Here is a 27,925-nt window from a genome sequence, read left to right on the forward strand (position 1 = left end):
GATATTACCAATATCAATTACAACGGATGAATAATTTTATCAAGTCTGTCTGAGGGCCACCTATGCCATCGTCACGGACCATGTCTGGTCCACTGACCATAGATTGTGAAACACTGACTTATACACAATTATTATTTTATTATAACGTTGCAGCGATTGCATGATTCTCGGGCAAGGGAGCCACGGATATCAAAAAGTTTGAGAAACATTTCTTCAAAGAGTACATTCACCATTATAAACAAGTAATTATCAGGACAACTAGATTTAATTATACATAGTATCGATTGCTGGTGCAATTATGTGTCTTAAATCGAATAAACTTAGTTTTCGTTGATTCGATGAACCATTAAAATGCAAACTTCGAACAATAATTTTCATTTTTGAGGACATATTCATTCAGACGTCCATTTCTTCATGAAATATTAGTCAGCAATACGCTAATTGAAGAAACTAGCTGTAGAGAATATGTCTTCTATAGAAATATGGCAGTTTTGGAAACTGCCGAATTTTGTATTGTATTCATAATCGGTCACTTAAGAAACAATTTCAAAAAAAGCCCTTGGCAGCCATCATAATTCCTAATTGCATCGGGAAAAAATGAGTTTCTGGACATGTGGTGCCGATTAAGCATTCGGAAATCGTTTTCTTTTTTGTGCTCTCTGTTACTGACACATATGGTGCAATGGCCCGAAGCTGCGTCATAATTAGGAGGAACGTTTTTCTCGTGGGAAAATAGTCGAAACTCGCTGAAATGAGATCTTATAACCAATCATGTTGAGAGTGCAATATTTTGAATCATTGTTCCAAACCCATTTAAAGCTCAACATTGGTCTTGTTGAACGTTCATAGAATTAACGAGTCGACGCTAAATACCGCGAGTAATCTGCAACCTGTTTCAATGTATGAGTGCAGCATTTCTGGAATTTCGCAGAACTCCGAGGTTCCCGGCGACATCGCTAGATAGATATTATTTAAATGTTTCCTTAGAACGGGAATACAGTTTTAAGCTGAATAAAATATTTATTCCAAGGGTTTACTAAGATCGAGCATCTATCTGCCCAGGCTCAGCCATTTAACAACCTTTTTTATCATGCAACCTTTTTTTGACAACCTCTATATTATCTATAATACAGTATGGCTAATCCTCTTAACGGTATCCCCTCTCCTCCGATGATTCCCCCCCCCCTTTTACGGCCAAATAATAATTACACTTGTCTATTTAACGTATGCATTTCAAATCCGGTTTAATGGTCATTCCCCCTTTACGAACGAATATGTTTGTCCCGCCGGTGTCCGCAAAAGAGGGTTTTACTGTATCTGCATCGTACAGTAAAACCCCTCTTTTGAGGACATCGGCACACCTATGTTCAGAGCTATCTAAACTACCACAAGGAAGGACCCGTTAAAAACGGGTCATTGGGGGGGGGGGGGGGCGTGCTTTGAGTATCAATCAAAAAACAAAAAAAGAATGAGTTTGTTGGGTGGGGAACCGGAATTTATCTCGGGTTTGATTCGGGCCCCTTGGACATGGGCCTCCACTAACCCACAAAAATAAGATGATAGCTCTAACATCAATGCGTGTCATCGTTATCGCAATTTCGTTTCAATTTCTTTCACCCTAAATATATCAGAAAATCAATATAAGGGACTCGTTAAAGATCCCGGCTGGGGAGCGGGGGGGGGGGGGGGTTGCAGCCTGTTTATAACTCTGGGTGACGTAAATGCCATTTTGAAGGGTATTTCACGATGTGGATCCCATTTAAAAGGACGGAAAAGTGTGAGGCGTCGCTGCGTTAACATTGTAAACATGCGAATATGGATATGAAAATTCATTATCACGAGAATGTATTGGAAATGCGATACAACACGAACAAATATTTAAGAAGCAGTTGCTGTGTTCCGGCCGCGTGCGTATCCCTTCGCCGTTAAGAAGTCTCATGTAAGTACATACACTGTCGCCAAGAAAGGCCACGGGACTTCCTTTCAGTTGTTTTTTATCAGTTGTTGCAGATTAGAGACAAGTTCTCGTATTTGAGCGGCATCATTCGCCTTAAAGATAAAAATAAAAATGAGAAGAAGGGCGCTGAAAGGTAACGGTTATTTATCTACATGATTTGCGACACCCGGGACATTACACAGTGTACCTTTGTCGCGTTACGAGCTTTTAATGTAAAGTCACCGCTTTTCCGATAATCATTTTAGTAAACTTTTGATATCATTTTCTCGCTTTCGCAAAAGACAAAAGATTAGGAGAAAGAACCACGTCCACGTCTGAACACACAACATCTAGCTCATTGTCCTGTTGTTGCCAGACGCCTACACCCCCCCCCAGACGCATCATATCTATCTTTACTTTTTTTTTCTGAAAAACATTCTTTTTGATGCGTACTTTTCGCATAGAAATCCGGAACTTTGATAACAAGGAGAAATTTTAATGGCTTTTTTCAATCACAGGCACATTTACAAAGAAACTAAAAATTGAGCCATATACAGTAGGGCAGGGGATGGAGAGTCCTTAAACCTTTCGGACATAGAGGGACAAATTCACACTTTCTATGAAGCCCGCGGGCCACCGCACCAAGTCCTACTGCGGTATTTATAATTGCAAGAGAATCCAGATTTTCAAGGACAGCAAAACAGTTGGTTCATTGATAGATTGTACAACATGATTCGGAGTTAAAATAAGGGCCCCCAAATGGTTTAAGAGTTTTGATTAGTATGAAATCATTTTCATACTTATTAATTTTTTGATTAATTATTTCTTTCATAAAATTCTGAAACTAGTTTACATGATTCTGAAATTATTTTTTCAGTCTGAAAATATTTCAGTAATAATTCTCAAAATATTTCTTTAGTAAGCTTGTGAATTCTAATTACTATTATTTTTTATTAAGGGCTTGGGTTCGAGTCCCGGAGGAGATCAGATGGCATTTCTTTCCGAGTTCACCTGGACATAAAATGCAGAAAATATCTGTTTCCTTGATATATTGGGGCTGAGAAAAAGCATTGTATCTCTATTAGGACAATTGGGCAATTATTTCCTTTTTTTGTAATCGCCTTTTAATGTTCCTTAGCTATTAGCTGAAAATGGTTAGCAGAGCTCGGCGAAAAGCTCCGAGGGCCATGAGTCGAAGCCCACTGCAGTAGTTTCCAATAATTGGAATCTCGGAAGTTCAAGGTTCCGGATAATCCGAGGTGATTGAATTTTTCGAAAATCCTTCTCAAAATCACATTCTTTCTGTTTTTCGCCAACGACGAGTTTTGCTTCCTTTTTCCTCGGAATGCCTGAAATTTTGGTTTACGGGGGAGTTTTGCCCGCTCATATCTCCGTCCACGACTGAAGGAGTTTTGCTCTTGTTAGAGAGCATGCCGTGAGTTATCCTCTTATCTTCAGTGGGTCCTCTGACTCGAATTTTCCGCAGGCCCGTCTATATTAAAAATTTGTAGTTTAAAAAAATATGTTTTTTCATATCAGGTCTCCAGGGCTGGAGCCCCTGTTATGAAGAGGACATGGATCTTGGCAGCTTTAATGAATTAAGCCCGTGAATCAAGTATCGAAAACCTAAGCATAAGTACGAATACGTACGTCAGTTGGAACGAAGAAAGCCAATAAGGGTCACTGGCAGGGCGGGCAGAAGTTCAAAGAAAATGGGAGGGGGGGGGGGCCGATTCAAAAGAAAAGAAAACTGGGCAAAAATTCAGAAAAACGCAAATGTAGAAAAGATGCCTGATGTCGGGCCCATAGGCCTTTACGGGGACCTTTAATAGACCTTAATAGACCTTTGACGGGGAGCATGAAAGGATTTCTCATCAGGGTCTGTGCAAAAAAAGGAAAAAAATCATACCAATCCGGGGCCCCAGGTCACACATAATTCAATATTTGAAATTCTTTATTGATTTGTGAGGGGGGGGGGCGCCTGAAAGTTCTCCAGCCCACTATTTATTTATTTTTAAAAGATAAAAATTTGCCTTATACGAGTCTGTGAAAAGTCTGGGGGGGGGGGGGAGCGATCAATAAAGATCCCAACTTATGATCCTGGCTCCAGGATGTAGGCGTAGGCTATGGATCTACCTTGTACAGCGAGAGTAGGCCTACTGGCTTTGTACTGGACTAGCTGTCTGTCTTCACGCATTGGTCGTCTTTCAGCCATAGGTTCCCACCAAATTGAAAAAAAATAAATGATCAGAAATTTTCAATTAAAAAACAACAACATAGAATTAAATTCTGAAGTCGTTACAGCGCATATTATTAATGCAGGGCTTGACAAACCCTTGTCGCTAGATCACCATGACAACCAAAAAATTGACTGGGACATCAATTTCTTTTATTATTATTTTTTTTATGATGATAACTTAAGTCTGAAGACAGCCCAAAATTATCGGAAATTATGTTAGCGTGCCTGCTAGCGCGGAAATGAGCCCCTTAACGCTTCGGACGTGTCAAAGAATACAATCTTTTTGACAAACTTTGTCATGAAAAAAAATTGATAGGCCTGGATTAATGTTTATTTGACATTATGATACATGGCAGTGATTTTCCACCGGCCCCCATTGCCGTATAAAAATGGAAATAACTTGTTCGACGTGAATGCATTGTTTCCAACCACGAATATACGGTATTTATTGTAGAAATCATACGCACCCAGAACGCTCGATGCTCGTGTCGATTTCGTACTTGCGAGCACTTGATCAACGTCTCACTTAAATACCTTGTACAAATTGGAGGTTGTTTCAAGGATTTTCATGCATACGTATGTCAAACTTGCCGTAAGGGTGCTCTTCTTTTGATCAAGATTACAGGCAGTGCTCGCGACTACAAAAGGTTGAGTTATATCTTCTTTTCGCTACAGATGTGTACATATGTATACCTCATTTTTAACGGATTTAGATGGTTTTCAATGATTCTTTTTTCAAGATAAGACCGGAGATGAGGTATACATATGCGTACTTAACTCAAATAGTTTTAGCCAGCCGTTCTCAACCGGTGTTCCGCGGAGTCCCAGGGGCTCCGCAGCAGCTCGAGGAAAGTAAAATAAATCAGTAAATTGATTAATAAATAAATAAAAAGGTCTGAAGGATTCCACCACATAAGTTATATATTAAAAAGGGCTCCTCGAGCTAAACTCGGGGCTCCGCCACAGAAATTATACGTTGGAAAGGGCTCCGCGAGTCAGAATAGGTTGAGAACCGCTGGTCTTAGCAAAAATATCGATCCAAATTAATTTTTTTGATTTTTAAAGGACATTTTGACATAGAATAAACAAATAAGAAACAACTAATAATTTAACATTCAAATAATAATAATAATTAACAGTTTTGGTTCACGTATGAAGAGGATACAGTATTCTTGAAGCACCCGGTCTCCAGTGTAAGAATGACACAAAATTCTCTCATTTCATAATGATGCCTCTTCCAACATGAAAATTGGCCATCAAGTCTCGGAAAAATCGAAAAATATTATTTAGGATTGTTTTTCTGGGGTAAAAAAACTATTGTTGGCTCTCGAGACATTTGTCTAATGCCTAATTTTTTTTTCAATTTGTCAAGCTCCGCTTTAAGTTTAGGATCCTCCGAAACCCATTACAACACGGTGTAATGGTTTCGGCACCTCGTGTAAATCACACGCAATGCGCCGAACTGCGAATTTATCTCGGCTGAGCAAATTTCTACCGTGGTTTCCTGCGTATAATCCGCAGATGAAAATTATACTCTCCTGAGAAAAAATATCTTCGTATTTTCCGCTGGTGAAAATTTCATTCACTAATAACGATACCTTGAGATATAAAAGGGTTTTTTGTCACCCTTTTTCTTTTTACACAATATTTTGATTTTTCTACTCGCTCTATCTACAAACTGCATTGTCTATAAAATCTATGAAAAATTATTTTTCAAAAATTAATTTTTCTGATATTTATTGCTATTTTTTCAATGTCTCAGAAACAAAAGCTCTAGATCAGCGTTTCTCAATCTTTCTGAACCCAAGGACCAGTGAAATATCTGAGATGATTTGACGGACCTCAAATTTACAGCACGAGTTGCGTGACCACGTGTCCCGTATTTTACAGCACATTCCTGCATTTTTGTCATTCCGACTTTATACAATTGTTTCGTTTTTTTAACGAAGCTAATTCGAATTAGTAATCTTTACTTAAAATGTTGATTGATGATAGCTTTCAAAACTTATAAATTATACTATAATAATTGCTATTATATTATATTATACTATAATAATGAAAATATTGATGACATCCATATTTTTATGGGCATCTTTTTCTCAGCCACCTCGTTGGGCATTTTGCATGTTGTGGCGTTGTATTTGTATTTGTATGACTAATATCGAAGGCTCATCTTACACACTCTCATGATCAACGTTTTTTCCTTCAACTACGTTTCAAGTTATCGTTAGTTTCAGTAGTTCTTCATACCTCCCCCCCCCCCCATTCATAATTTTTAGTAATTTCAGCAACAATTAGTGATTTTACCAACTTATGGCAATGTTTAAGAAAACAACTGGCAATATCCCGTATTTTGCTGTATTTCAGCTCAGTTTCCCATATTTTTCTCAATGGAAATGGTCCCCAGTCATGTCATGATGAATGCTTTTTCATGAAATACATTTTAGTCAACTGTGATTTGCTGCAGTCTTGTTTTTTGAATCATCATCAATTTTTGGCAATAATCAGCAAATTTGTCTTAAATCACATTTTTTTTGGCTGCAATTTACTCCATATTTATTATTGCGATAAACAGTATTTTTCTCAATTAGATATGGCTACTCTAGGTGTGAAAGTCTAATTTCTATTTGAACCCATAAGAATATTACTAAAGTCAATAAAATTTATTGCTGGAATATTGCTGAAATGAATAAGAACATTTTTTTATTTAGTTAGAATTAAAATTATCAAGTCTGAGTGCGGACCGACCCACTTGTACTATCGTCGCGGACCGAATCACCTGCACATACTGTATTACATAATTTGTAAAATCCCAGCCGCCACGTCACCACGATGACTATAAAATTGGCATTGACGCCTAAAATTTCTGTATGCTATTACTAAATCAGAGTCTAAAGATCGGTACACACTACTCTGACGCGATGTGGGACCACGTCACGTCAGAGTTGTGTGTGCAAGCCTTTAGAATGACTCAAAATTTTCTGATTCCAACATGAAAAGGGGCACCAGCATGAAAAAGTCTTGAAAAATCGAAAAACACACATTATTTATGACTGTTTTCTTTGATAAAAAAAAGCTGTGTTTTTTAAATCTCCTAAAAAATTTGTCTGGCGTCTAATTTTTTTTATCGATTTGTGAATCACTACTATACTACGCACAAAAAATAGTGCCTGGACTCAATTGGCCTCATGGTGAAACCAAGAGGCATACGGACCCCCCCCCCCACCTCCGTATATTTATTTTTTTTTTCAAAAAAATTAAATAGTTAAAAAAATACATGCGGTTTTAATCGTATGAATTTTTAATTTTGTAATTTTAACTCTTTAAGCGGCTAAGTCATAAGTTTACGCGACCCGCCCTCTAAAGGCATGCGCTAATTCTGAAGGTCGGAAGTTGCGAATGAATCCAGCCCAGCAGGCTAAGGAGAGAAGCGGCTAAGCAGAAATCACTCCTTTTTCAAAATGCCATTTATTTTTTTAACGAAATAGGTATTCTTCCGATTTTCAGGAGGTGTAAATTAAGGGGGTATGTAGGGAAAAGTGTTTCATATTGGGAAATCTGCTTTGGAAAATGCCTGGGCTTGTCAATGCTAAGAAAAGATGCTTTTAAGGTGGCGAGATATCTCGTCAATGGCACTTAAATAGTTAAAATGCTTCTGGAAGGTTAGTAAGTCAAAGTTGCTGTGGAAGAGATTTCTTATCTATTCCCTCAAGCTCAATTTACCCTTAAGAAGAAAAATATTAATTTATTATTTGTCTAAGAATTTACCAGTGAGTGACCCTACTTAGACCGGGGGGGGGGGGGGGGTCTTCAATCTTTCAGCCGTTCTGGGGCCGAATGAAAACATTCCATGAAACCGCGGGCCACCAAGCTATCTCGTGATATTCCCCGTTATCAAACAGGGTTCCCCTAATACTTTTATTTACTGTGAAATTACTTCCTTCGTTTCAAATTTGAATATTATTTGTTTTGAAATAATTTTCACCGGTTCCGATTTTTTTTTTACATTAGTCATTTCTTTTATGTCTGAAATTTTGCCGATAATTCAGAAATTATTTTTTCATTGGTTCTAAATTGTCATTAATTATGAAATTATTTCTTTCTCCAATTCTCATGAATTATTACTTTTAACCACAAATCACAAAATAATCTAAGCATCACCAAAACATTTAAGCGACCAAATTTTTTTCAAAGAAAAACAAATCAAAATAATATTTTTTTCAAATTTTTTAGGACATGGCGGGCCCCCTTGATAGATAGATACGCTGATGTGAAAAAAATCCAAAAAATTTGTGTTGTCTGTCCTTACTCCACAAAAAAATTTAGTAAGAGTATATAGAAAATTTTTGTCCAGCCGTACTTTTATCAATTCTGAAATTACTCGCAACAATTATGAAATTGCTTTCAATAATTTTGAAATTATTTCTATTAGTGTAAATAGCAAATTATTTCTTTCAGTAATTCTGTAACTATTCTTCCGTTGATTAAAAATTTTCATCAATTATGTGAAATTGTTTTTTTTCAGTAATTCTAAAATTACTGTTTTCAATATAATTCTGAAATTATCTCTTTTCAATATAATTCTAAAATTATCTCTTTTCAATAATTCCAAAATTATTTCTTTTCAATAATTCTAAAATTATTTCTGTCATTAAAGTATCTTTCAGTAGTTGTGCAGATTCCGTTATTATGAAAATCATAGTGCACATGCCCTATTTCGACATAATTATATGAGATCATGTCTCAAAAAGTGTTTTTGGCACCCCCCCCCCCCATGAATTCATTACGACTGCCCTTTCAATGTACCAAATGCATAAAATCACTATTGAATCTAGAAAGTATCACGAAGTACAGATATCAATGGCCAGCGCTCAAAAAGTTCGGAGAACCATTCTTATTCTTATTTGGCCTGCAAGCCATGGGCTAAGACCGAGGCAAATGTCAAAGATTGGTTCAGCGTACGGCCCCCCCCCCCCCCCCAGTGCAACCTTGCATAGAAATTGACATTTCCAACGCATTGCTCAGCCTGAAGGATCATGGGGTGCATTAAAAAGGATTGTCTTGAGCAAGTACGCGTGTATGGTTACAGTGGAAGGCGAATAATTATAATTCTGACTATTAATAGGAAGGTGCGAGCAGCTCGTGCACAAATTATTGATTCTCATAACGCCGACGTAGTCTTGGTAAGGGGAACCACCTAAAAGCTCTTCCAGGGATGGTGGCTCAGCTCAGGGCCGCAACTAAGGGGGAGCTGGCGGGTCTGCTGCCCCGGGCGCTGAACAAAGGAGGGCACCAATTTAACCTTTAACCCTCTCTTTCAGCATTACGAGGGGGCGCCTAAGTGCGTACTTGCCCCCCGATGACCAAGTATATAGTTGCGGCCCTGGATCAGCTGGACCAAAATCAAGTAAACTCAGTTGATCTCGAACTGTGTTTCGGAAAAAAAGGATTTTCTCGGGGGGGGGGGGGGGGAGGAGTTATAATTCCCCCCTCTTCATTTACAACAAGAAAAGATCATTAAAATCTCGGCTTCACAAAGCTCGAGAGGGGTGAAAAGGGTGAAATTTGTGCCTCCTCTAGTCTTGCGCCAGGGCTGCTTTCCCCACTTGTTGTGGCCCTGTCCTCACTCTAATATTCTACATGCCCGCGACGTCCTCTAGGCCAATGTTTTTCAACATCAAAGAAATCAACCGGACCGCGGGCCTTCCAAAGGTTGAGAGCCACCATTCAGTCTTTCTCAGGGCCGTGGCCTGGTACCGGGTCCTGAAGGTGCATGTCTGGTTTAATAGTGATACCGGGTCCTGAATATATTTCATTATTTCAATAAAAATACCGTATCTATAATATTGGAGAAATACAAATTTTTTTTTTTTGGGGGGGGGGGGGGAGGTTCTGTGCAAGGGTTCCACATAAAACACACAGGCTTACTTGGGTACGGCCCAGTCGAGTGAGTCTGATGACGTTACATAGAAATTAATATCAACTGTGTGTGTCAGACTTGTACGGGAACCTAAGTGCATCTTGTCCCGGGTGCAACGGTTCCATGGAAGTCTTCAATTTTCCCCGTGAACCGAAACGTTGAAAACCTCGGCGATAAGTCATTTATATACAATGGATCCCGCTTATAACGTTTTTTGAATAAACCGTCTTAAAAAACATTGTATGCGGGGGAAACGCTTTAGACGGGAAATCTCGGTAAGTATTAGTATATTGGGAGTTAGGATCATGAAAATAAGTCGTATTAAGCGGGATCCATTGTATATACACAAGCAGCAAAAACATTTCCTCATTTGTATAGCATATAACAGAGATCTTCAACATTTTATTCACTCTCGAGCACCAACCATGTCAGAAGAGCATCGATATGCAGGGTTTACGCAGGGAGGGGCATAATCCGTGCAAGACCGTTCACGACGGTCAAAAACTAAAATACTTTTAAATATCTTTATAAAATGATTCAAACATCGAAAGGAAATACATTTTTATGCTATTTTAATCAATTTCTGTTAATTCAAAATGCTTTTTTTTTGAAGGTTGGTAACCGAGAATTCTCTTGAAAAAATTCACATTGTGCCCAGGGCCGCAACTAGACGCTTGATCACCCGGGGCAAGCGCGCATTTTGACGCCCCCTTGTAATGTTGAAGGAGAGGTTTCAGACTGAAATTTGCGCCCCCTCGGGTCTGGTGCCCGGGGAACGAGACCCGCCGGCTCCCCCCTAGTTGCGGCCCTGATTGTGCCCGCAATCAAACCGGCAGTGCCACCTCCAAAGGTCAATCCTGGGTACGCCCCTCAGTGCCGTCTTAAGGCATGGGCCCACCCGGGCACGGTCCGGGGGTCTCAAGAGAAAAGGGGGCCTCACAAAAATGGGATTCTGGTTGTGATTTTCGAGAATTTGCCTGATAGGGCCTCAGAAAAATCATTTGGTCCGGGGGGGGGCCCATGATGCTCTTAAGACGGCCCTGACGCCCCTGACATGGTTCCCTCTAGGAAAATAAAATAAATCATTGAAATTTAGTAAGTTAATAAAAAAAAGAGGCCGTAAGGGGGCTCAGCCATGGGAAATAAATTATTAAAGGGAATCACTGGCCAAAAAGTTGAAAAAACTTAATTTACGGCATCAATGAAAGAACTCTCGATCACGAAATTGAGCACAATGCTCTTGTGGGGCTTCTTGTAATGCTCAGAACAAGGATGAAGATGCCTGCGGCATATGAGATTTTATAGATTTTATTAATGGAATGTGTCATACCTGGATTCGGTTGACTCTGATAAGACGTCTTCTTCATCCATTCGAACGGGCTTCGGGCCGGCTGAGGCCTACTCAGACCGTTCATCGTAGAACTTATGCCCGGTGACTCGGAACCGCTCAGTCCATCACTGGATACTGCAGCTATAGAAGCCGCAGGACTCGTCTGTCCATCTGGTCCGGCGTTGTCGGCCGCGTTCATGTCCGGCATCAGGACCCCAGTAGCATTCATGGCACAATGTACACTTTCGGTGTTATTACTGTTATTTCTCTGAAGGTGATAGTTCGGGGAGTAGTTGTAAGAGTGCTGTATGGTCGCGGGACCTCGGCCGCCGCCGCCGCCGCCTCCGCTGCAGTTCGTCGCGGGCTGCATCCATTCCTCGTACTGCCTAGCGCAACCGGAATTCGAAGTATACATCGTAGGCCAAGATACGGCTATGCTGGTCTGGTACGCCATGTCCGTAGCCATCGGGTCAGTGGTGTATTGAGGGCATGAACCGTTCGAGTACCCGTAGTGTTGCCCGAAGCTATACGCTGCCGTACCGTGATGTGTCCTCGTGCCTGAGAACATGCTGTTGCCGCATTTGACGAATTCAACCAAAACTTTCCTCAAAGAAGGTTCCCAGCGCACCAAATTTTGTTTTTTGTCGGAATTTCAACTTCTTTTGCTAGAAATATACCTCTTTTTTTTTTTTTGGAGGTCGGGTACCGCCCATTAACCGAACCCACAAATCACGGAGCAGATTCGCATCTGTCTGGGGCGGAGTTTGCTAGGGATCCTGTGAATCGTAAGAGCCAATACCGTGAGAGATCAAGGTATTCGGGGAGGAGCTTAGTTGTCAGAATCTCTCAGGCAAACTTTTTCTTGGATAAGGGGGGATGATGAAAAGAGAAAAAAAGATAAGAACTTTCTCTTTTATTTTGGGTTTTCTGATTATTCTCTATTGTTTTATTCAGGGAGGAAAAAAATGGTTTTATTGATAAGATTCTTTTCTGATACATTTTCATTTAATACATTTCTATTAAACAGATTCTTCTATTCTATTACAGTTAAACCTCTCTTTTGCGGACACCGGTGGGACAAAATAATTCGTACGTAAAAGAGGGGGGGATGACCGTTAATCATTTGTTTGAAATGCATACTTTTATAAAACAAGGAGAAATTGTTATTTGGCCGTAGAAGGGGGAGTTGACCGCATCTGAGGGCTGTTCGTGAAGATTGGTTTTACTGTATCATACTGTGGGCCCATCATCGGTAACGTCTTAACAAGTGGGCCAGCGGGTCCTAAAATTGTTGAAGATTTTCATTAACTATGAATTTTCATCAATTCTGAATTGCTGTTGTTTCTGAACTTATATTAATTCTGATATAAAATCTTCCGTTAACTATGAATTTTCGTCAATTCTGAGATGAATACTTTCATTAATTTCTCTGTGAATTTTCGTGCATTCTGAGATGAATTCCATTAACTATGAATTTACATTAATTTTGAGAAAAATTCTCCCATGACTATGGATTTCCATTAATTCTGAGATAAAGTCTGTCATGTGATTTTTCTCTATTAGCCCACTGTATTCTGAGGTAAATTTCATTAACTATGAATTTTCATTCACACTGAGATAAATTTTATTAACCCTGACATAAATTTCATTAACCCTGACATAAATTTCATTAACTGTGAGATAAATTTCAATGACTGTGAGATAAATTTTACTAACTCTGAGATAAATTTCAGTAATTATGATATGAATTTAAATCAACTTTATTAAGATAACCTCTTCACTCCAGAAGTACACGCATGTGTAAGATTATTTAATGGTTTTAAATGGTTTTTAATGATTCTTTTTTCAAGTTAACACCTGAGATACACACACAACTCAAATGGTCCTAGTAAGATATTGGCCCAAATTAATTAATTAATTTTTTTTCTTTTTGAAGGGCATTTTGACATACAATGAACACAAATCAATTAAAAAAAATTTTTTTTTAATAGTCAATTTTGGCGCAGATATGAAAAGGATAAATTCTTTCATTGACTATGAATTTTCATCAACTCTGAGATAAATTCTTTTTATAGCTCTTAATTTTCAAAAATTCTGAGATAAATTCTTTTTATAGCTCTTAATTTTCAAAAATTCTGAGATAAATTCTTTTTATAGCTCTTAATTTTCAAAAATTCTGAGATAAATTCTTTTAATAACTCTTAATTTTCATCAATTCTAAATTTCTAATGATACTGGATCTTTAAATAATTCTTAATCTTACATAATTCCAAACTGCGCATGATTTTGAAATACTTTTTTTCATCAACTTAAGTTTTCACAAAAATTCCGAATTTCGAATATCACTGGATAAACTCAAATTATTTCTTTCATTAACTCTGAATATACAATACTTTTGAATTTCGAATAATTCTGTATTTTTAATACAGTATTTCTAAAATTATCTCGTTCAGTATTTTCGAATTTTTGTCGAATTTTATTGGGTTCATATTTTTGTGTTGGTATTTTTCAGCATTTTGTACATTCCTTGTTAAAACTGCCATGCCCATTATCCTTCAGTAGTGTCCTTGGGTTAATATTTTTGGCTGGCACCCAGCACAAGACTGTTAGCGGGCACTTAAGTTGTTTCAAAAAACTATTTTTTACCGCCATTGATCTTTTATGTGAATGCTACAATTGTCTCACATTTTCACTCATTTTGTGAACAAATATAAATGACATTATTTTTCCATTGCTCACATTGAGAATTAGTGACATCGGATCAAGACGAAAAGACTCCCTCCCACCCCAGGACCGATACCCAGAATCAAACAAGGATCCCTTGAAATATTGAAGAATTGAGTTATAATAATTCTAAATTCATTCCTTTCACTGACAATGAAATTATTCGTTTTTCAATTCTGAATTTTCGTTTTTCAATTCTGAATTTTCGTTTTTCAATTCTGAATTTTCGTTTTTCAATTCTGAATTTTCGTTTTTCAATTCTGAATTTTCGTTATTAAATCTGAAATTATTTTTTCATTAATTTCGAAATAATTTCTTTCATTAATTATGAAATCACTAATTTTATCAATTCTGAATTTTCATTTATTTTGAAATGATTTTTTCATTTATTTTGAAATCATTTTTTCATTAATTCTGAAATAGATTTTTGTCTTAAATTCAGAAATTATTCCTAATACTGTATGTAATTCATTATAAGGCTCTTCATTTTTTAGCAATTCCGAATTTTCATTAATTCTGAAATAATTATTTTCATTAATTCTGCATTTTTATATATATAAATCTATATTAAACATCAACTCCTTCTCCCCTTTCCTTTATTTCTGAAACTATTCAGATTCTTAAAATTTCATCAATTCTGAAATTCTCTCTGTCAATAACTTTTGTTTAGTGTTAAAATATTTTTTTATCGAATATATTCCAGCATCTTTCTATAAACCCTATAATTATGTATGTTTTTTTTGGGATGATGAGCACTCAACCCCCGGACATAAGCATTGGAACCTTTGGGACTGAGTCTATTTCAGCCCCCAATATGTTTTGTGTGAGCCCCCACTCCCAATAACTAATTAAAATACAGTTTAATGCACCCCTCCCAGATACGGGCTCGAGTCCCGTAGATACGGGACGACTGGCAACTTCCAGCCCTCTCAGTGTTTTCTTCATGTCGGCACCTCTACCTTCAGAACTCATTAAGACGGCTCCTGCATTGAAAAATACTAAAAAGAACCATTGAAATGTTTTCTCAGCCCTGAAGGTTCGGCCTCTTGTTCAGCTCTGGTTCGTCCAGACACGCATGTTGTTGTATGTAGTTCGGCTGGTATTTATATCTCTTGCATGAGGAATTCAATCACGTTAGCCAGTCGCCATGTTGACCAGCAAAAAGGAACGGAAAGTCTAGTTCTTGGCTATCTTTTTTGTATTTATAGGACAAGAACATGAGGACAAGAACAAGAGCCTTGGACCAAAACAACAGCTTCAGGTGTTTCGTCGGTCCCTTTTCTACTCAAAAAAAGTATTTTTCCTCTACCTTTGAAATGGTGATCTGTCTGCTATCGATGACTATATCATTGTACCTGTGTTTGGAGGTATCTTCAGGTACTCATTGTACCGGTTCGCTTCGGGGCTCTTGCATTTGTGGTTTCTTCACCGATTGTGTCCTCAAGAGGGCGAAACTTTCGAATTTTCTCCCCGGAGATCCCAAAAAGAAAAGCTGTTTCTGTCTGTATATTGTTCCGGCAATTCATCGGCTAAGATGAAAGGTCGATTCTGCTCAGGTATATTTATATTGGCTCCTGTTCACTTCCATTCAGGTGACTTCTCTTTCAAGGTGGACATCAACCGCTCACTTTAATCTATTCTTCTACCGCCGAATATATGCTCTCGAGTTACGCTTCGAGGCAATGGGAGAGGCCATTGCCTTTAACCTATGTATGCGAAACAAAAGAAAGTGAAATTGCTCTGGTGGCCACCCATGGGACACGAGACGAGTCCAAGGTGTGTTTTGCCTCCCTTTGGGGACAGAGGTCTTGAAACTTTTTTGGAGTCGAGAGAACCGTCTCCAATCTTGGATTCTTTAAACTCTATACCAGTGATTCTCAACCTGGAGTTATGTGGCCCTCTTGCGATCCTCAGATTTTATACGGGTGAAAATCAGTAATAAGTCACGATAAGTCAGTAATGAGTCACGACAAGTAGTGAAGAGGCCACAGAGAGAGCTGTGAAGAAATAAAGCTTTCAAGTGAAATAGGAAAAAATACACCTACTTTCAGTGTCCATGGAACCAGAGCCAAATTCATCCGACCCATGCGGCCGCACGGGGAGCCACTCCAGGACGGGTGATCAAGGCTGCAACTAGATGCTTGGTCAACTAGGGCAAGCACAAATTTTGGCGTCCCCTTGTAATATTGAAGGAGAGATTGAAAAGCGAAATTTGCGACCCCCCCCCCCCTCCCGGTTCAGCACCCGGGGCCACAAATCCGCCTGGTAGCCTCCTAGTTGCGGCCCTGGGGGTGACAATTCCGAGTTGAAATGGGAAAACACCTTGTCGACAAAAAAAAAAATGGTCGGGAGATGCCAAAAATCGGTCCCGTACTGCATAGGCGCACGCAGAATGTTCTCAAGGAGGGGGGGGGGGGGGAGTTAAATTTTTTTTTCCTTCTCAAGGGGGAATTTTTACGTTTTTTCCTGCAAAATATCTCGGTTGCCATACTGGTAGATTTTTCTGCCGCCACTGCTTAGTCCGGAGCCTCATGTCATGATAAGATCTGATGTTACGATTTCCGAGTGTACACACCGAGTGTACAAGGCCGAAACACACTACACTGACGTGACGTGATTTCACGGCATGTCAAAGACGTTGTGAATTCTGATTTGTGGAAATTCCACGTTTCAGACTCTATACCAGAATGGTTTTTTATCACACGAAATAGTAGTTTTAGGAATTCAGCACACTTCGGACATTGGCCGTAACAAATCTAGAATACAAAACGGAAAACGAACTAAAACGGAAATAAGGGGTACAACATAACGTTGATTGGCCGAAGACGTTGATGACATTCTCTTACTTTAGAATAGTTTTAAAGGCACGTGGATAGGATTTATGGCGGCCATAAAATCATACAGACTCGTGGTTCATTTGCGGTGAGTGCCGAAGATGGAAAAGCCATAAAATAAAAATTAGAAAAAGAATTGTATTTGCTGGTTGGTCCTCTTTCCATATTTTGACCAGATGTCAAACGAATAGAAAAAGGGCAGCTCGTTGTCAAAATTGAGGGGGGAAAAGTCTCTTTTATGTATAATTTTTCTTTCCTCGGGGCAACGGAATCCGTCATTGAAACGCGAACCTATAAAAATTTACACTTTATTTTCTCTCAATTGTAATAACAATAATAATGACGAGATTTTTATTGGTTTTTGACTTTTGCTGTCATTTATTGCTGCTCCCGCGATAATTGGAAAACACGTTTATGTACACCTTTCCTTTAGCTTCGGGTCTATTTGTGAAGACGGACGGAATTAGATGCACAGAAGACATAGGGATCATACATAGGTGATATCGTACGTATTTCGCGTTTTATGTATGGATTTCGTGAGAGCAGCGATTCATTTTGATTATTGAGAAATATTTCAATAAACTGAAGTTTTCAGAAATGATCTTAGATCCAGAATATGACTTGGGAGATGCCTGGAGCAGATATTGAAGCCCTTGCCCCACCTAGACAAGGATTTTAAAATTTCCCTACGACCCGATTTTGATATGGGAGGGGGGGGGGGGAGACTCTGGGCAGGAATTACGAGGGCTCCGCGACTATTGATGTTTCGAGGCACCTTCCCCCCAGCCTAACTAGTTGGAAGTACCAATTAGTTAGGCTGTGGACCAGTGTTTCTCAACCACCGGGCAGCAGCCCAGTACCGGTCCCTCCCATCAGCCAAACCGGGCCGCGAATGATTTACTGTTTCATTTTGCCTCTTTTTTTTTCCCCATGAGTCGTATGTATGACCGGGCCTTCCACTACAAAAAAATCAATCAACCGGGCCGCGGGCTTCCAAATGTTGAGAATCGCTGCTGTAGACAGTGGTTCTCAACCTTTTCAAGCCCGCGGTCTGGTTTCATTCATTTTTGTGAGTCGAAGCCTAGGTCAAACACACGAGCAACGGAAAATGAATGAGGAAAAATATGAAACGGCTAATCACTCGCGGCTCGGTATGAATGATATCAGATCCCTATACTGGGCCGCGGCCCGGCGGTGGTTCTCAACATTTTCAAGCCCGCGGCCCGGTTTCATTCATTTCATTCATTCATTTTGTGAGTCGAAGCCTCTGTCAAACACACGACCAACGGAAAATGAATGAGGAAAAATATGAAACGGCTAATCACTCGCGGCCCGGTATGAATGATATCAGATCCCGGTAGTTGAGAAACACTGCTGTAAAGAAAAGTTATACTGTTTTTTTAAACATTTTTCGAATTCGAGAAAAAGTTATAATGATCTGGAAATGGGACCAAGGCCGTAGGGAGGGGGGACTAGGGGGCCCGGTCCTCCCGAAATGTGAGAAAATGACTGAAAAAAAGGGGAAAAGATGGCCAAATCTATTGTTCTATTACTTTAGTCCCCCCCCCCCTCCCAGAAATGCAAATGGTCCTTCTCCGAACGACATTTCTGGGTATGGGCTTGCCGCAGACAACTTAAGTGATGCGCAACTGCACTACTATGGGTCACTTATGTGATCTTGGTAATGTACTACTTAGTTTTTTTATACAAAATTAGAGATTCGAGTTCGCGAGCCACATCAGGTGACTCCGGGGGCCACATTTGGCCCACGGACAATGGGTTGAGCACGCATACGTTGAAGAGCATACATGATGGCAAAACGGAACGGATTCGTTTTCGAAACCGAATAGCATTTCGGCTTCACAAATCGAAACATCAATTTACGTTGGTGGGTTTAATCAAGAGCGATGTCTGATAAATTTATCGCAGTATATATGTGTGTGTGTGTGTGTACGTAGAGAGAGAGAGATCCAATATATATATATTTCCCAGCGCCTTAATTGAAAGTTTGTTCGAGGAACCATCCCAGAGATCGGAAAAAGCTGTTGATGTTCCTTCTCTTCGCCCCCTTTATGTACTTTTACTTTTGTACCGCCACGTATATACTGTATATACAGAGGAAAAAGTCATAGCCATTGGAAGATTGCATCCTTGACTGATGGCCGGCAGGGCCTCCTCTCTCTCTCTCTCACTCGTGGACAGATTTATTGACGCCCAGGGGCAATTGGTTTCGGTGCCCTGGACATTTAAGCTCCATCCCTCCCCCCTTTCCCTAGATTCTTGATACTGGCCAGTGCTGGCCAATGTTTTTATGACTTTCAATGTCGATTTTGGCTTGGGATGGAAATGTCTTCCTTCTCGTTGCCGAAACTTGTGCTCTTAATTAGAGAATTCTTTCTTTTCTCCTACCGATGTCATAAATCCTGCAACCAAATCATCATCGTCGTGACGAGAAGGAGGAGACATCATGAAATCCCGGTGAATAATAATAAAATTATTATTATTGTTGTTCTAATATAGGAGACAGAGAGAGGAAAATATAAGGATTATTTTCTCTATTATTTCGAAATAAAATCTAATTAAGATTCAAACAGGTGAAATCGCTTCTTTAAACCAATGTTACTTGAATTTAATAAACTCGTAGCCTCATTTGAAAAATATTTTATTCTCGTAGCTCTTTGTCTTACACAGGGCCCCCTTCTCTAGGAATGAGACCCCTTCTAGGTAATGAATCAATTTTTTTCTTCGGTAAAAAAATTTACAGTTAAATAAAATTAAATAAATACGATCATATATGGATCCCTGGGAGTTTGGCAGGTTTTCTTCTTATCTTGGTTATGTTGAGGGCCGTCTCAACATCATGGGCTACTGGGCAAAGGGATATTTTGGGAGCCAAGTAATTAGTAACAACAGATATATTTACTATTTATTCTCGGAAACTATAATACGTACCATATCTCGTCATGTAGACTCCCTTATAAATACGAGTTCCCGTGATGTGTCCAGAAGCGTACGCAGGATCAACCTTTGGTGGGAGGGGAGCGGCACAAAGAATTTCTTTCAGAGAAATTTTAAGAGTCACTATCACTCAAAAAAATTCACTTCAAAAAATTTTAAATTAACAGAAACTGTGATTAAAATAACATTTAAATGGTATTTTAATTCGATATTTTAATTTTTTAGGAAAATATTTAAAAATTTTACATTTTTGGTTGGCTTGGGCCCTCTCTGAATGTTCCCATTCATCAAGATGGTTTTGTTCATATTCGGCTGCGTTCTGAAAGTAGCAGCACTTTTCATTTCATTTCATATTTCATTTTATAACTTTCCACTTCCGCTTCAGTTTTTATCATCTACATTTTTTCCAAAGCTCTCTATGGGAGTCCTCCCCCCCACCCCATAGATATACTGCTACAATGGGATCTTTGGTGGCCATTACCCAGGCCATGCTTCTCACGGGCTTCTATAGTGAATTTATGACGCGAAGAAAAAAAATGATGAGAATCATCTCAGTCTCCCAGACCAAAGACCTGTCAAGCCCCCCCCCTCCTTGACAACCTGCCTTTGGGGGGGGGGGAACATAGGAATGCCCAATTTTCCCTGAGTACGCCTCGCTCTTCTGCCCTGGGGCGGTGATTCCCAATTTTTCTTCGTCCACGATAACCTTGTAAAATTTTAAGTAAATCGATTCTTACGGCACTATTGCCCGATTTTGAGCCACTTTGGCAGCACCCTTTATTACCGTGACACGCTGGTGGAGCCGGGGGCTGCCACGTAGCACCGTTTGGGAATCACTGCCCTCGCGAAAAGCACTCTGGTGACTCTTGTAGTAGTTATACAAAATTGAGTAAAGTTTACATAGTGCAATATTCATTATATAGGTGAGTCCGGAGCACCGGACTCGACCGCTCTTCCTAGGGACAGTTCTAGGGCTGAGTGACCGTATTAGTCCACACAGAGTGCCAAATCGGGGAAAGGGCAAAAAATAATTGCTGAAAAATGAAAAAAAATGTTTTGTCTGAAATATCTAAAAATATAAATGTATTGGATGAAATTATTCGTAGAGAAAACTGATTTTTGATGCATTTATTTTCCAGCTGGGAATACGGCTGCGGGTTTTCGGGGTCGTGTTACTATAGTGCACATATCTTCAACCCATGGTCCAAAGGCCAAATGTGGCCTCCGGTCTCATCTGATGTGGCTCGCGACCCCAAACTCAATTTTGTAAAAACGAACTCAGCGGCGCTTTTTTACAGATAACATGAGTGATTCACCGCACAGTTAAAGAGCACTTGAGTGATTCCCCGCACAGTTAAAGAGCACTTGAGTGACTCGCGATACAATTCCAAAGCACTTAAGTGGACCGTGGCACATTTATAGATCACTTGAGTGATCCATAGCACACAAGGGCGTAGCGAGGGGGGGGGGACTTGGGGGTCTGGTCCCCCTCCGAAATGTGAGAAAATGACCGAAAAAAGGGGGAAAAAAGGCCAAATCCATTGTTCTGTCACTTTGGTTACCCCCGAATGAAATTTCTGGCTACGCCCCTGATAGCACATATAATAGATTACTTTGAGTGGTCCGAGGCATATCTATATATCCCTTGAGCGACTGGTGGCACATTTACATTTAGTGACCCACGACACAGTTCCGTGAATTGCAGCATACTTCCAGAGCACTTAAGTGGCTCGTGGCACATTTACAGATCCATGAACGACCGCGACACATTTGCGGGTCGTTTGAGTGACTCGCTACCCAGTTTACGGAGCATTTGAGTGACTTAAACTTATTTCCAAAGCATTTGAGTGGCCCGCGGCCCATTTCCAGATCACCCAAGCAGGACCATAACTAAGGGGGGGGGCAACTGTCCCGTGTGGAAAAATTTAGGGGGGACAATTTGAAGTGGGGACAAAGAACACCGTTCTAAAATTAGCGAATTTTAAATCTGTGAGGGTGGCAAAAATCCTAGTCACGGCCCTGTACTCGAATGACCCGTTTCACTCTTTCAAATCACTTAGGCGGTGACATGTTTTCAAACCAATGAAGTGGCACGCAGTGCCGTCGGCACGGCTCGGGGGCCTCAAGCGAAGAGGGGCCTCAAAAAAATGATATCTGGTTGAAATTTTCGAGTCTTTGTTTGGTAGGGCCTGAGAAAAATCAATTGGCCCGGGGGCCCACACTTTCCAGAAGGTTGAGCACCCTTGCTATACACGGATGGGAATATTCTGTTTCGAGGAGCCCCAGATCTTCCATATAGGGCCGGGGTTCTTAACCAATGGGTCGCGTCCCAAATTTGGGTCACAGGAGCTTCTGAGATGGGTCGTGAGAATCAACTTACAATCCGGTTATAAATCCATTTGCTGCCCCACTAGTTTCCAAAAGCGTTTAGACGATTTCGTCGCAGTCTGAGACCCAAACTTTTTGTGAGACCCTCAATAGGAACATTAAGCAAACATTAATGTAGATTCTTTAATTTCCTCAGCTCATACCAGAGGCGGAGACGTGCGGAAAACAATGGGGGGGGGGACTGAAAGTCACCAGAGTCGGTCCGTATATGCGGAATTCACATGCGTTTTCAGGAGGAGGAAGGGTGCACTGCATTGTTTTTTTTTAACTACTGGAAGTGGTTCACCACTCTCATAAAATTCATTGTTGGGAGGCTCAAATAACCTCAGCCTCCAGGTTCCAGCACCCGAAAATGACATGATGAAAATTTGAAATTAGTCAAAGAATAACCTAATTCTAAAATAAATGAAAAACTCTTCCATAACGATTCCAGAAAATCACCCTCCCCCATGTGCCCGTTGTGCTCGAGTGGCGTAGTAGTAAGATGCCCGTCTTTCACTATGAAGATTACCATCAAGGTGGTCCATGTGTGGGTTCGAGTCCACGCATAGAACATCAGGAGCATGTTCTTTACCAACCGAGCCTGGGGCGACCACCGATGGAAAAAGCCTTCTTTTCCCACCCAACTGTTCTAGTTGGAAATTGCCGTATTGTGATATATGACCGTAAAGTAGAAAATAATTCCAGAATTAATGAAAGATTAAACAAATGAAGTTTATTTGAAATTTATAATAATTCCAGAATTAATAAAATTTTCAGAATTTATGAAAAATATAATTTTTATCATTAGTGAAACTTTCAGTAATTTGGGGTTTTTCGGAAATTAGGGAAATTTGGTTAAAGTTTTTTCTTCAAATTCATTAGTTTTTAATTTTGAAATTTTCTATAAGTTTTTAAATTAAAAATAGACCGATGCTTCGCGTTTATCATGTTTTGATTATGGGTTGCAGCTGACCCTGCTATAGGGGGTAGAGCCGCCCTTCACAGATACGGGGCCGGTGCGAAAATTATACCAGGGGGCCCTCTAGCTCCGATTTTATATACTCTGCGGGACTCCAAATCAGAATATGCCGACATCTACGACGTACGTCGCAGAACAATTAGTGCTGCTGCAGGACAATCTGGAAGAATTTTAAGAAAAGCGTAGAAAACACTAAATTGTGTGGATTTTTACACCAGAACATTTCCTCTCAACTAAGGGCTTGTTGCAAAGAATAATGCGTAATGTTCTACTTTTGGGGCTGTGGGAGACAGGGCCGTCTTAAGAGCATCATGAGCCCCGGGCCAAGTGGTTTTTCCGTGTCCCTGCCTCATAAATTCTAGAAAATTTCAACCGGATCTCATTTATGTGAGGCCTCTCTTCCCCCGAGGCCCCGGTGAGGCCGTGCCGGGGTGAGCCCATGCGTTAAGACAGCACTGGATGGAGAGAAGAATCGGCATCCAAAAATTCACGCATTATCACAAAATATACGAGAATGCTGAAAAATATCTACACAAAAAAAATATGGACACAATTAAATGCAAATTAACAAAAAAGTTATAATGAAAATTTCACCGTAGAAAAATTCAAATCGATGAAAGAAATAATTCCAAAACCAATTGAAATTAGGACCGAATGAAAGAAATTATCTGAGAACTAATGAAAATTCAGAATCGATGAATCGAAAATAAGAAAAAAGGTAATTGTTTTTCTGCAGCTTTGATAATTCCAGCACCTACGAAACTTCAGAATATAAATGATCGAAATGATTCCAGAATTGACGAAAATTCAGATTTTATGAATGAAATTATATTATTACCCCACCCCTCCAAAATTGGGGGGGGGGGTGCGACCGCACCTGTCACGCACCCTTAAAGGAGGCTCTGATAGGAGAACACTACCAAGTGTTAGCAGCGGCGCAGCGGCTCTGAAAACAACGGTGGTCGTGGAGTGTTTAACTTTGAGTCATTTAAAAAAATTGCCGTAATTTGTTAAGACTATACGCAACATTACAGGGGGAAAAATGGTGATTAGCAACCAAATACGTTTTGAATTCTATAAAACTTACAATAATACAGCGGTTCTCAACCGGTGCTCCGCGGAGTCCTTGGGGCTCCGTGTGCACTTCCCAGAGGCTCCGCGGCGACCCGAAGAAAATAAAATAAATCAGTAAATTTGATAGATAAATAAAAAAAAGAGACCTACAAGGGTCCGCTGGAAAAATTATATACAAAAAGGGCTGGTCAAGTTAAACAGGGCTCCGCCATAGAAATTGTACACTGAAAAGGGCTCCGCGAGTCAATAAGGTTAAGAACCGCTGCAATAATATATTTCTAAACATTTTTAACTTCGCGCGTATTTTCCCCCACCTAAATCGAGATTAATGGGACTCGTGCTGCCATCTAACAGCATGTAAGTATACTATTATTGTTAATATTCGTCGCTAGGTGGCAACTTTAGCTGTGTTTTCTGCGTAAAAAAACGAAGCATCGCGGAGGGGAAGAGAAAATGATTTTTTTCAATTATTCACATATGTTCCGGAGTGGGCGATATCACTGCGTAGGATTTAAAATTGATGAATTAAATTTTCTTCTTTCTCTAAATATCAAAACACGGGTCTAGAGTGGCGTATTTACAGGAGGACTTGACCCAGGGAGGCAGATTCGAGGAATGAGTGGCCAAAAAAATTATTAGAATGGGAGAAGGGCGGCGAAATTTGTGTAACCTTCAATAAATCTACCTCTGGCCAGATAGCAAGGGACGGATTCGGTGACTAAAAAAAGTGGCCTAGAGATTTCGCTAGCACGTGAGTGAGCGGAAGAGTGACAGAGTGAGCAAGCATGTGAACGACCACACGAGTGACCTACGGAGCGTGGACCAGGTCAGTGAGTGACCTAGATGTGCAAGTATGTGAGCGACCAACACAGTGTGCGAGCATATGAGTGACCGAAACAGTATCAGAGCCATCTTAACGCATGGGCCTGCACACGCACAGCCTCAAAGCACAAGCATCAAGATAAGAGAAGGCCTCACAAAAATAAGATTTGGTTGCGTGCTTACCCTAGCTAGCCAAGTATCTAGTGGCAATCCCGCTCTAGCTCGATATAGTAGCTTCTATTTCAGACTCCCAAGACATCATGGATCTGAGCCCATAGGCTGGGAATCTTTCTTAGAATTTTTATCGCAGGACCGTTCTATAATAATTTTTTAGTGTAAAAATATAAAGAAAGCGATAGAATTCATCCGCAGGGTCGTCTTAAGAGTATCATGGGCCCCCGGGCCAAGTGATTTTTCGGAGGTCCTACCTGGTAAATCCTAGAAAATTTCAACTGGATCTCATTTTTGTGAGGCCTCTTTTCTCTTGAGGCCCCCGGGCGTGACCGGGTGAGCCCATGCGTTAAGACGGCACTGTTTATCCGTAGTCCTCATTCCATTCTAGCTATTGCCCTGTTACCCTTTTTCATGTATAGGGCCTAGTGCAGTAACCAGAAATTTCTTTCGGGTGGGGAGTGCAGTTGATGGTTTCGGGGGGGGGGGGAAATCAAAGTGAAGAACAAGACTTAACCATTCACCATATATATTAGCTATTTTCTCACATTTCGGGGAAGGTGGACCCGAATGCCCTGGTTATTCTCCCCCCCCCCCGCTACGGTCTTGTGAGGGGCACGCTCAAGGCCACCCTTATCAGGCGCGGGACCAGGTGCTATTAATGATTTCAGGGCTCTGATTTTATATATTTTGTGATATACGTATATTTTTCAGTTCTATTACCATAAGTGCGGAGGACCCCCCCCCCCCACATACAGCGGGTCCCAGTGCGACCGCACATGTCGCACAACCTTGAGGATGACGCAAATATATGAAATATTGTGTCACTGACATAGGCGTACATTGGATTTTCTCGGGGGGGGGGGGGGCGTGTTAATGTTTTCTTCTGGGGGAGGGGGTAGTGTTTAATAGTGTTTACGTTTTTTCCAGCACGATAAATCTCGGCTCGGGGGGGGGTGGGGTTCAACTATATATCGCGCAATACTGTTAACTACACTTCCAGAATTAGCTTCCCGCTGGTTCCTTGCCCCTTGGGAGTGAATTGCCAGCCTAAGGGCTGCCGCTGTGGTGGTCGAGTGGTCACAGTGACGGACTCGCATCGCGAGGATCCGGGTTCGAACCTCACCGTCGCCACAGTGGTGGTCGGCTGAAGTTGGTTTCCTGTGGTTCCCAACTTCGAGGCGCAAATGTGAGCCGATCTCCCCATTAAAAAGTCGCGCCACAGAGAGCAACAGGCCTACAACGATAAATTATTCAATCATCACACTTCACTCATAGTTAGAAAAATTGGTCGCAGATGCCAGTAACTACACATAACAAGCATTACACAGAAACAAAAAACTTCACGTCAGGTTTCACTACACGTACACGCACATTCCAACATGCACCGATTCGTTAGAGGTTCCGCAGAGGAATATGGACGAGATGCATGTATGGTGTAGTAGTAGTAGTTTAAGGGCTGCCCTTTTTAGCCTAAGAAGGGTGACGGAAGACAAGATTGTACGTGGGCGTGGTTTGTGTATGTAGAAGAAAAATGTAGGTCAACTCCGTGAACATGTTGTCGGTGTTAACTACGCTTGGGAAACCATGCAATTTCTTAGGCAACGAGTTTCTGGGGCCCCCCACTCCAGGTAAGTTATTAGAAAGATATTATACAGTCGAATCCCGTTTTAACGAATACCGTTATAGCGAAATTCCCGTTTTAACGAACACTTTTCTAATCCCGCGGATAAGTTTACATAGGGATATTTTTAAATAACATGGAATTCCTTTATAACGAAATTTCGTTAGAACGAAGTGATTTCTACGGTCTCTTGGAGTTCGTTATAACGGGATTCGGCTGTACAGCGTCTCCAAGTATAGGATTTGAATCTACTCTCGTGGGCTCTCTGCTGAGCCATGGTACGTTCCCTCCCATCTCGATATCTAGGATATTGAATTTTAAGTACCATAAACACTCACTTTTATAATAACAATGTATTTTGGCTCGTTAAGCGAAAGTTTGAACAATTATTCAGTCTGAACAATGAATAAATTAATTTTCACGCCAAAAGATTGCTCTATTTTTCATCAAAACAATCACGAAAAAAATCCCATTCGTGGGGGGAATCTCTTTCCGGTAAAATTCTCGTCACCGATCCCCCCAAGTCACCTAAATTTCGTTTTTTAAAATTTTGATTTCAATTCAATTAAAATACATATTTCTGAGGGGGGTGATTCGGTGAGAAAGTGAAAATATATATTATTACACTGTAGAAATTATCGTTTTGAGATTTCACATGGAGAGAGACGCCATCTTGTGTGAGGCCGCATGTCGAGAGTTGGTTGGCAAAATCCTAAAATCCGAAGGAATTGATGTCGTTTCTTTGATGGCGTCGGGATTTTACGAGGTATGTGTGTATTATGATGTCGATAATTATCGTTAAACAAGATTCAATGAGGTCTAGGAGCGGATCTAGGTGAGGTTGATCACTCCTACCCTCCGTAAGTGCCAGGAGCAGAAAATAATAAGGAAAAGTATATGTCCCATAAATAAATACGGGCTGTATGCATAGGCTCCGGAACCCG

The 27,925-nt window shown here is 40.4% G+C and overlaps 1 protein-coding gene across 1 annotated transcript in view; it reads right to left on the bottom strand.

Annotated features, from left to right (window-relative positions):
• Nucleotides 1-12,076, bottom strand: part of cad (caudal type homeobox) — a 28,817-nt gene extending 16,741 nt beyond the window's left edge. Inside the window, exon 1 of the mRNA XM_089242839.1 lies at nt 11,426-12,076. Within this exon, the coding sequence (XP_089098965.1) occupies nt 11,426-11,993 (568 nt within the window). The 5' untranslated portion in view covers nt 11,994-12,076. The remainder of the gene's footprint in view (nt 1-11,425) is intronic.
• Between the last annotated feature and the right edge of the window lie 15,849 nt (nt 12,077-27,925).

The sequence above is a fragment of the Pholcus phalangioides genome, unplaced genomic scaffold (genome assembly GCF_987345545.1).
Source record: "Pholcus phalangioides strain wild (caught in Gottingen) unplaced genomic scaffold, Ppha-v1.0 ptg000015l_1, whole genome shotgun sequence".
Lineage (NCBI taxonomy): Eukaryota > Metazoa > Arthropoda > Arachnida > Araneae > Pholcidae > Pholcus > Pholcus phalangioides.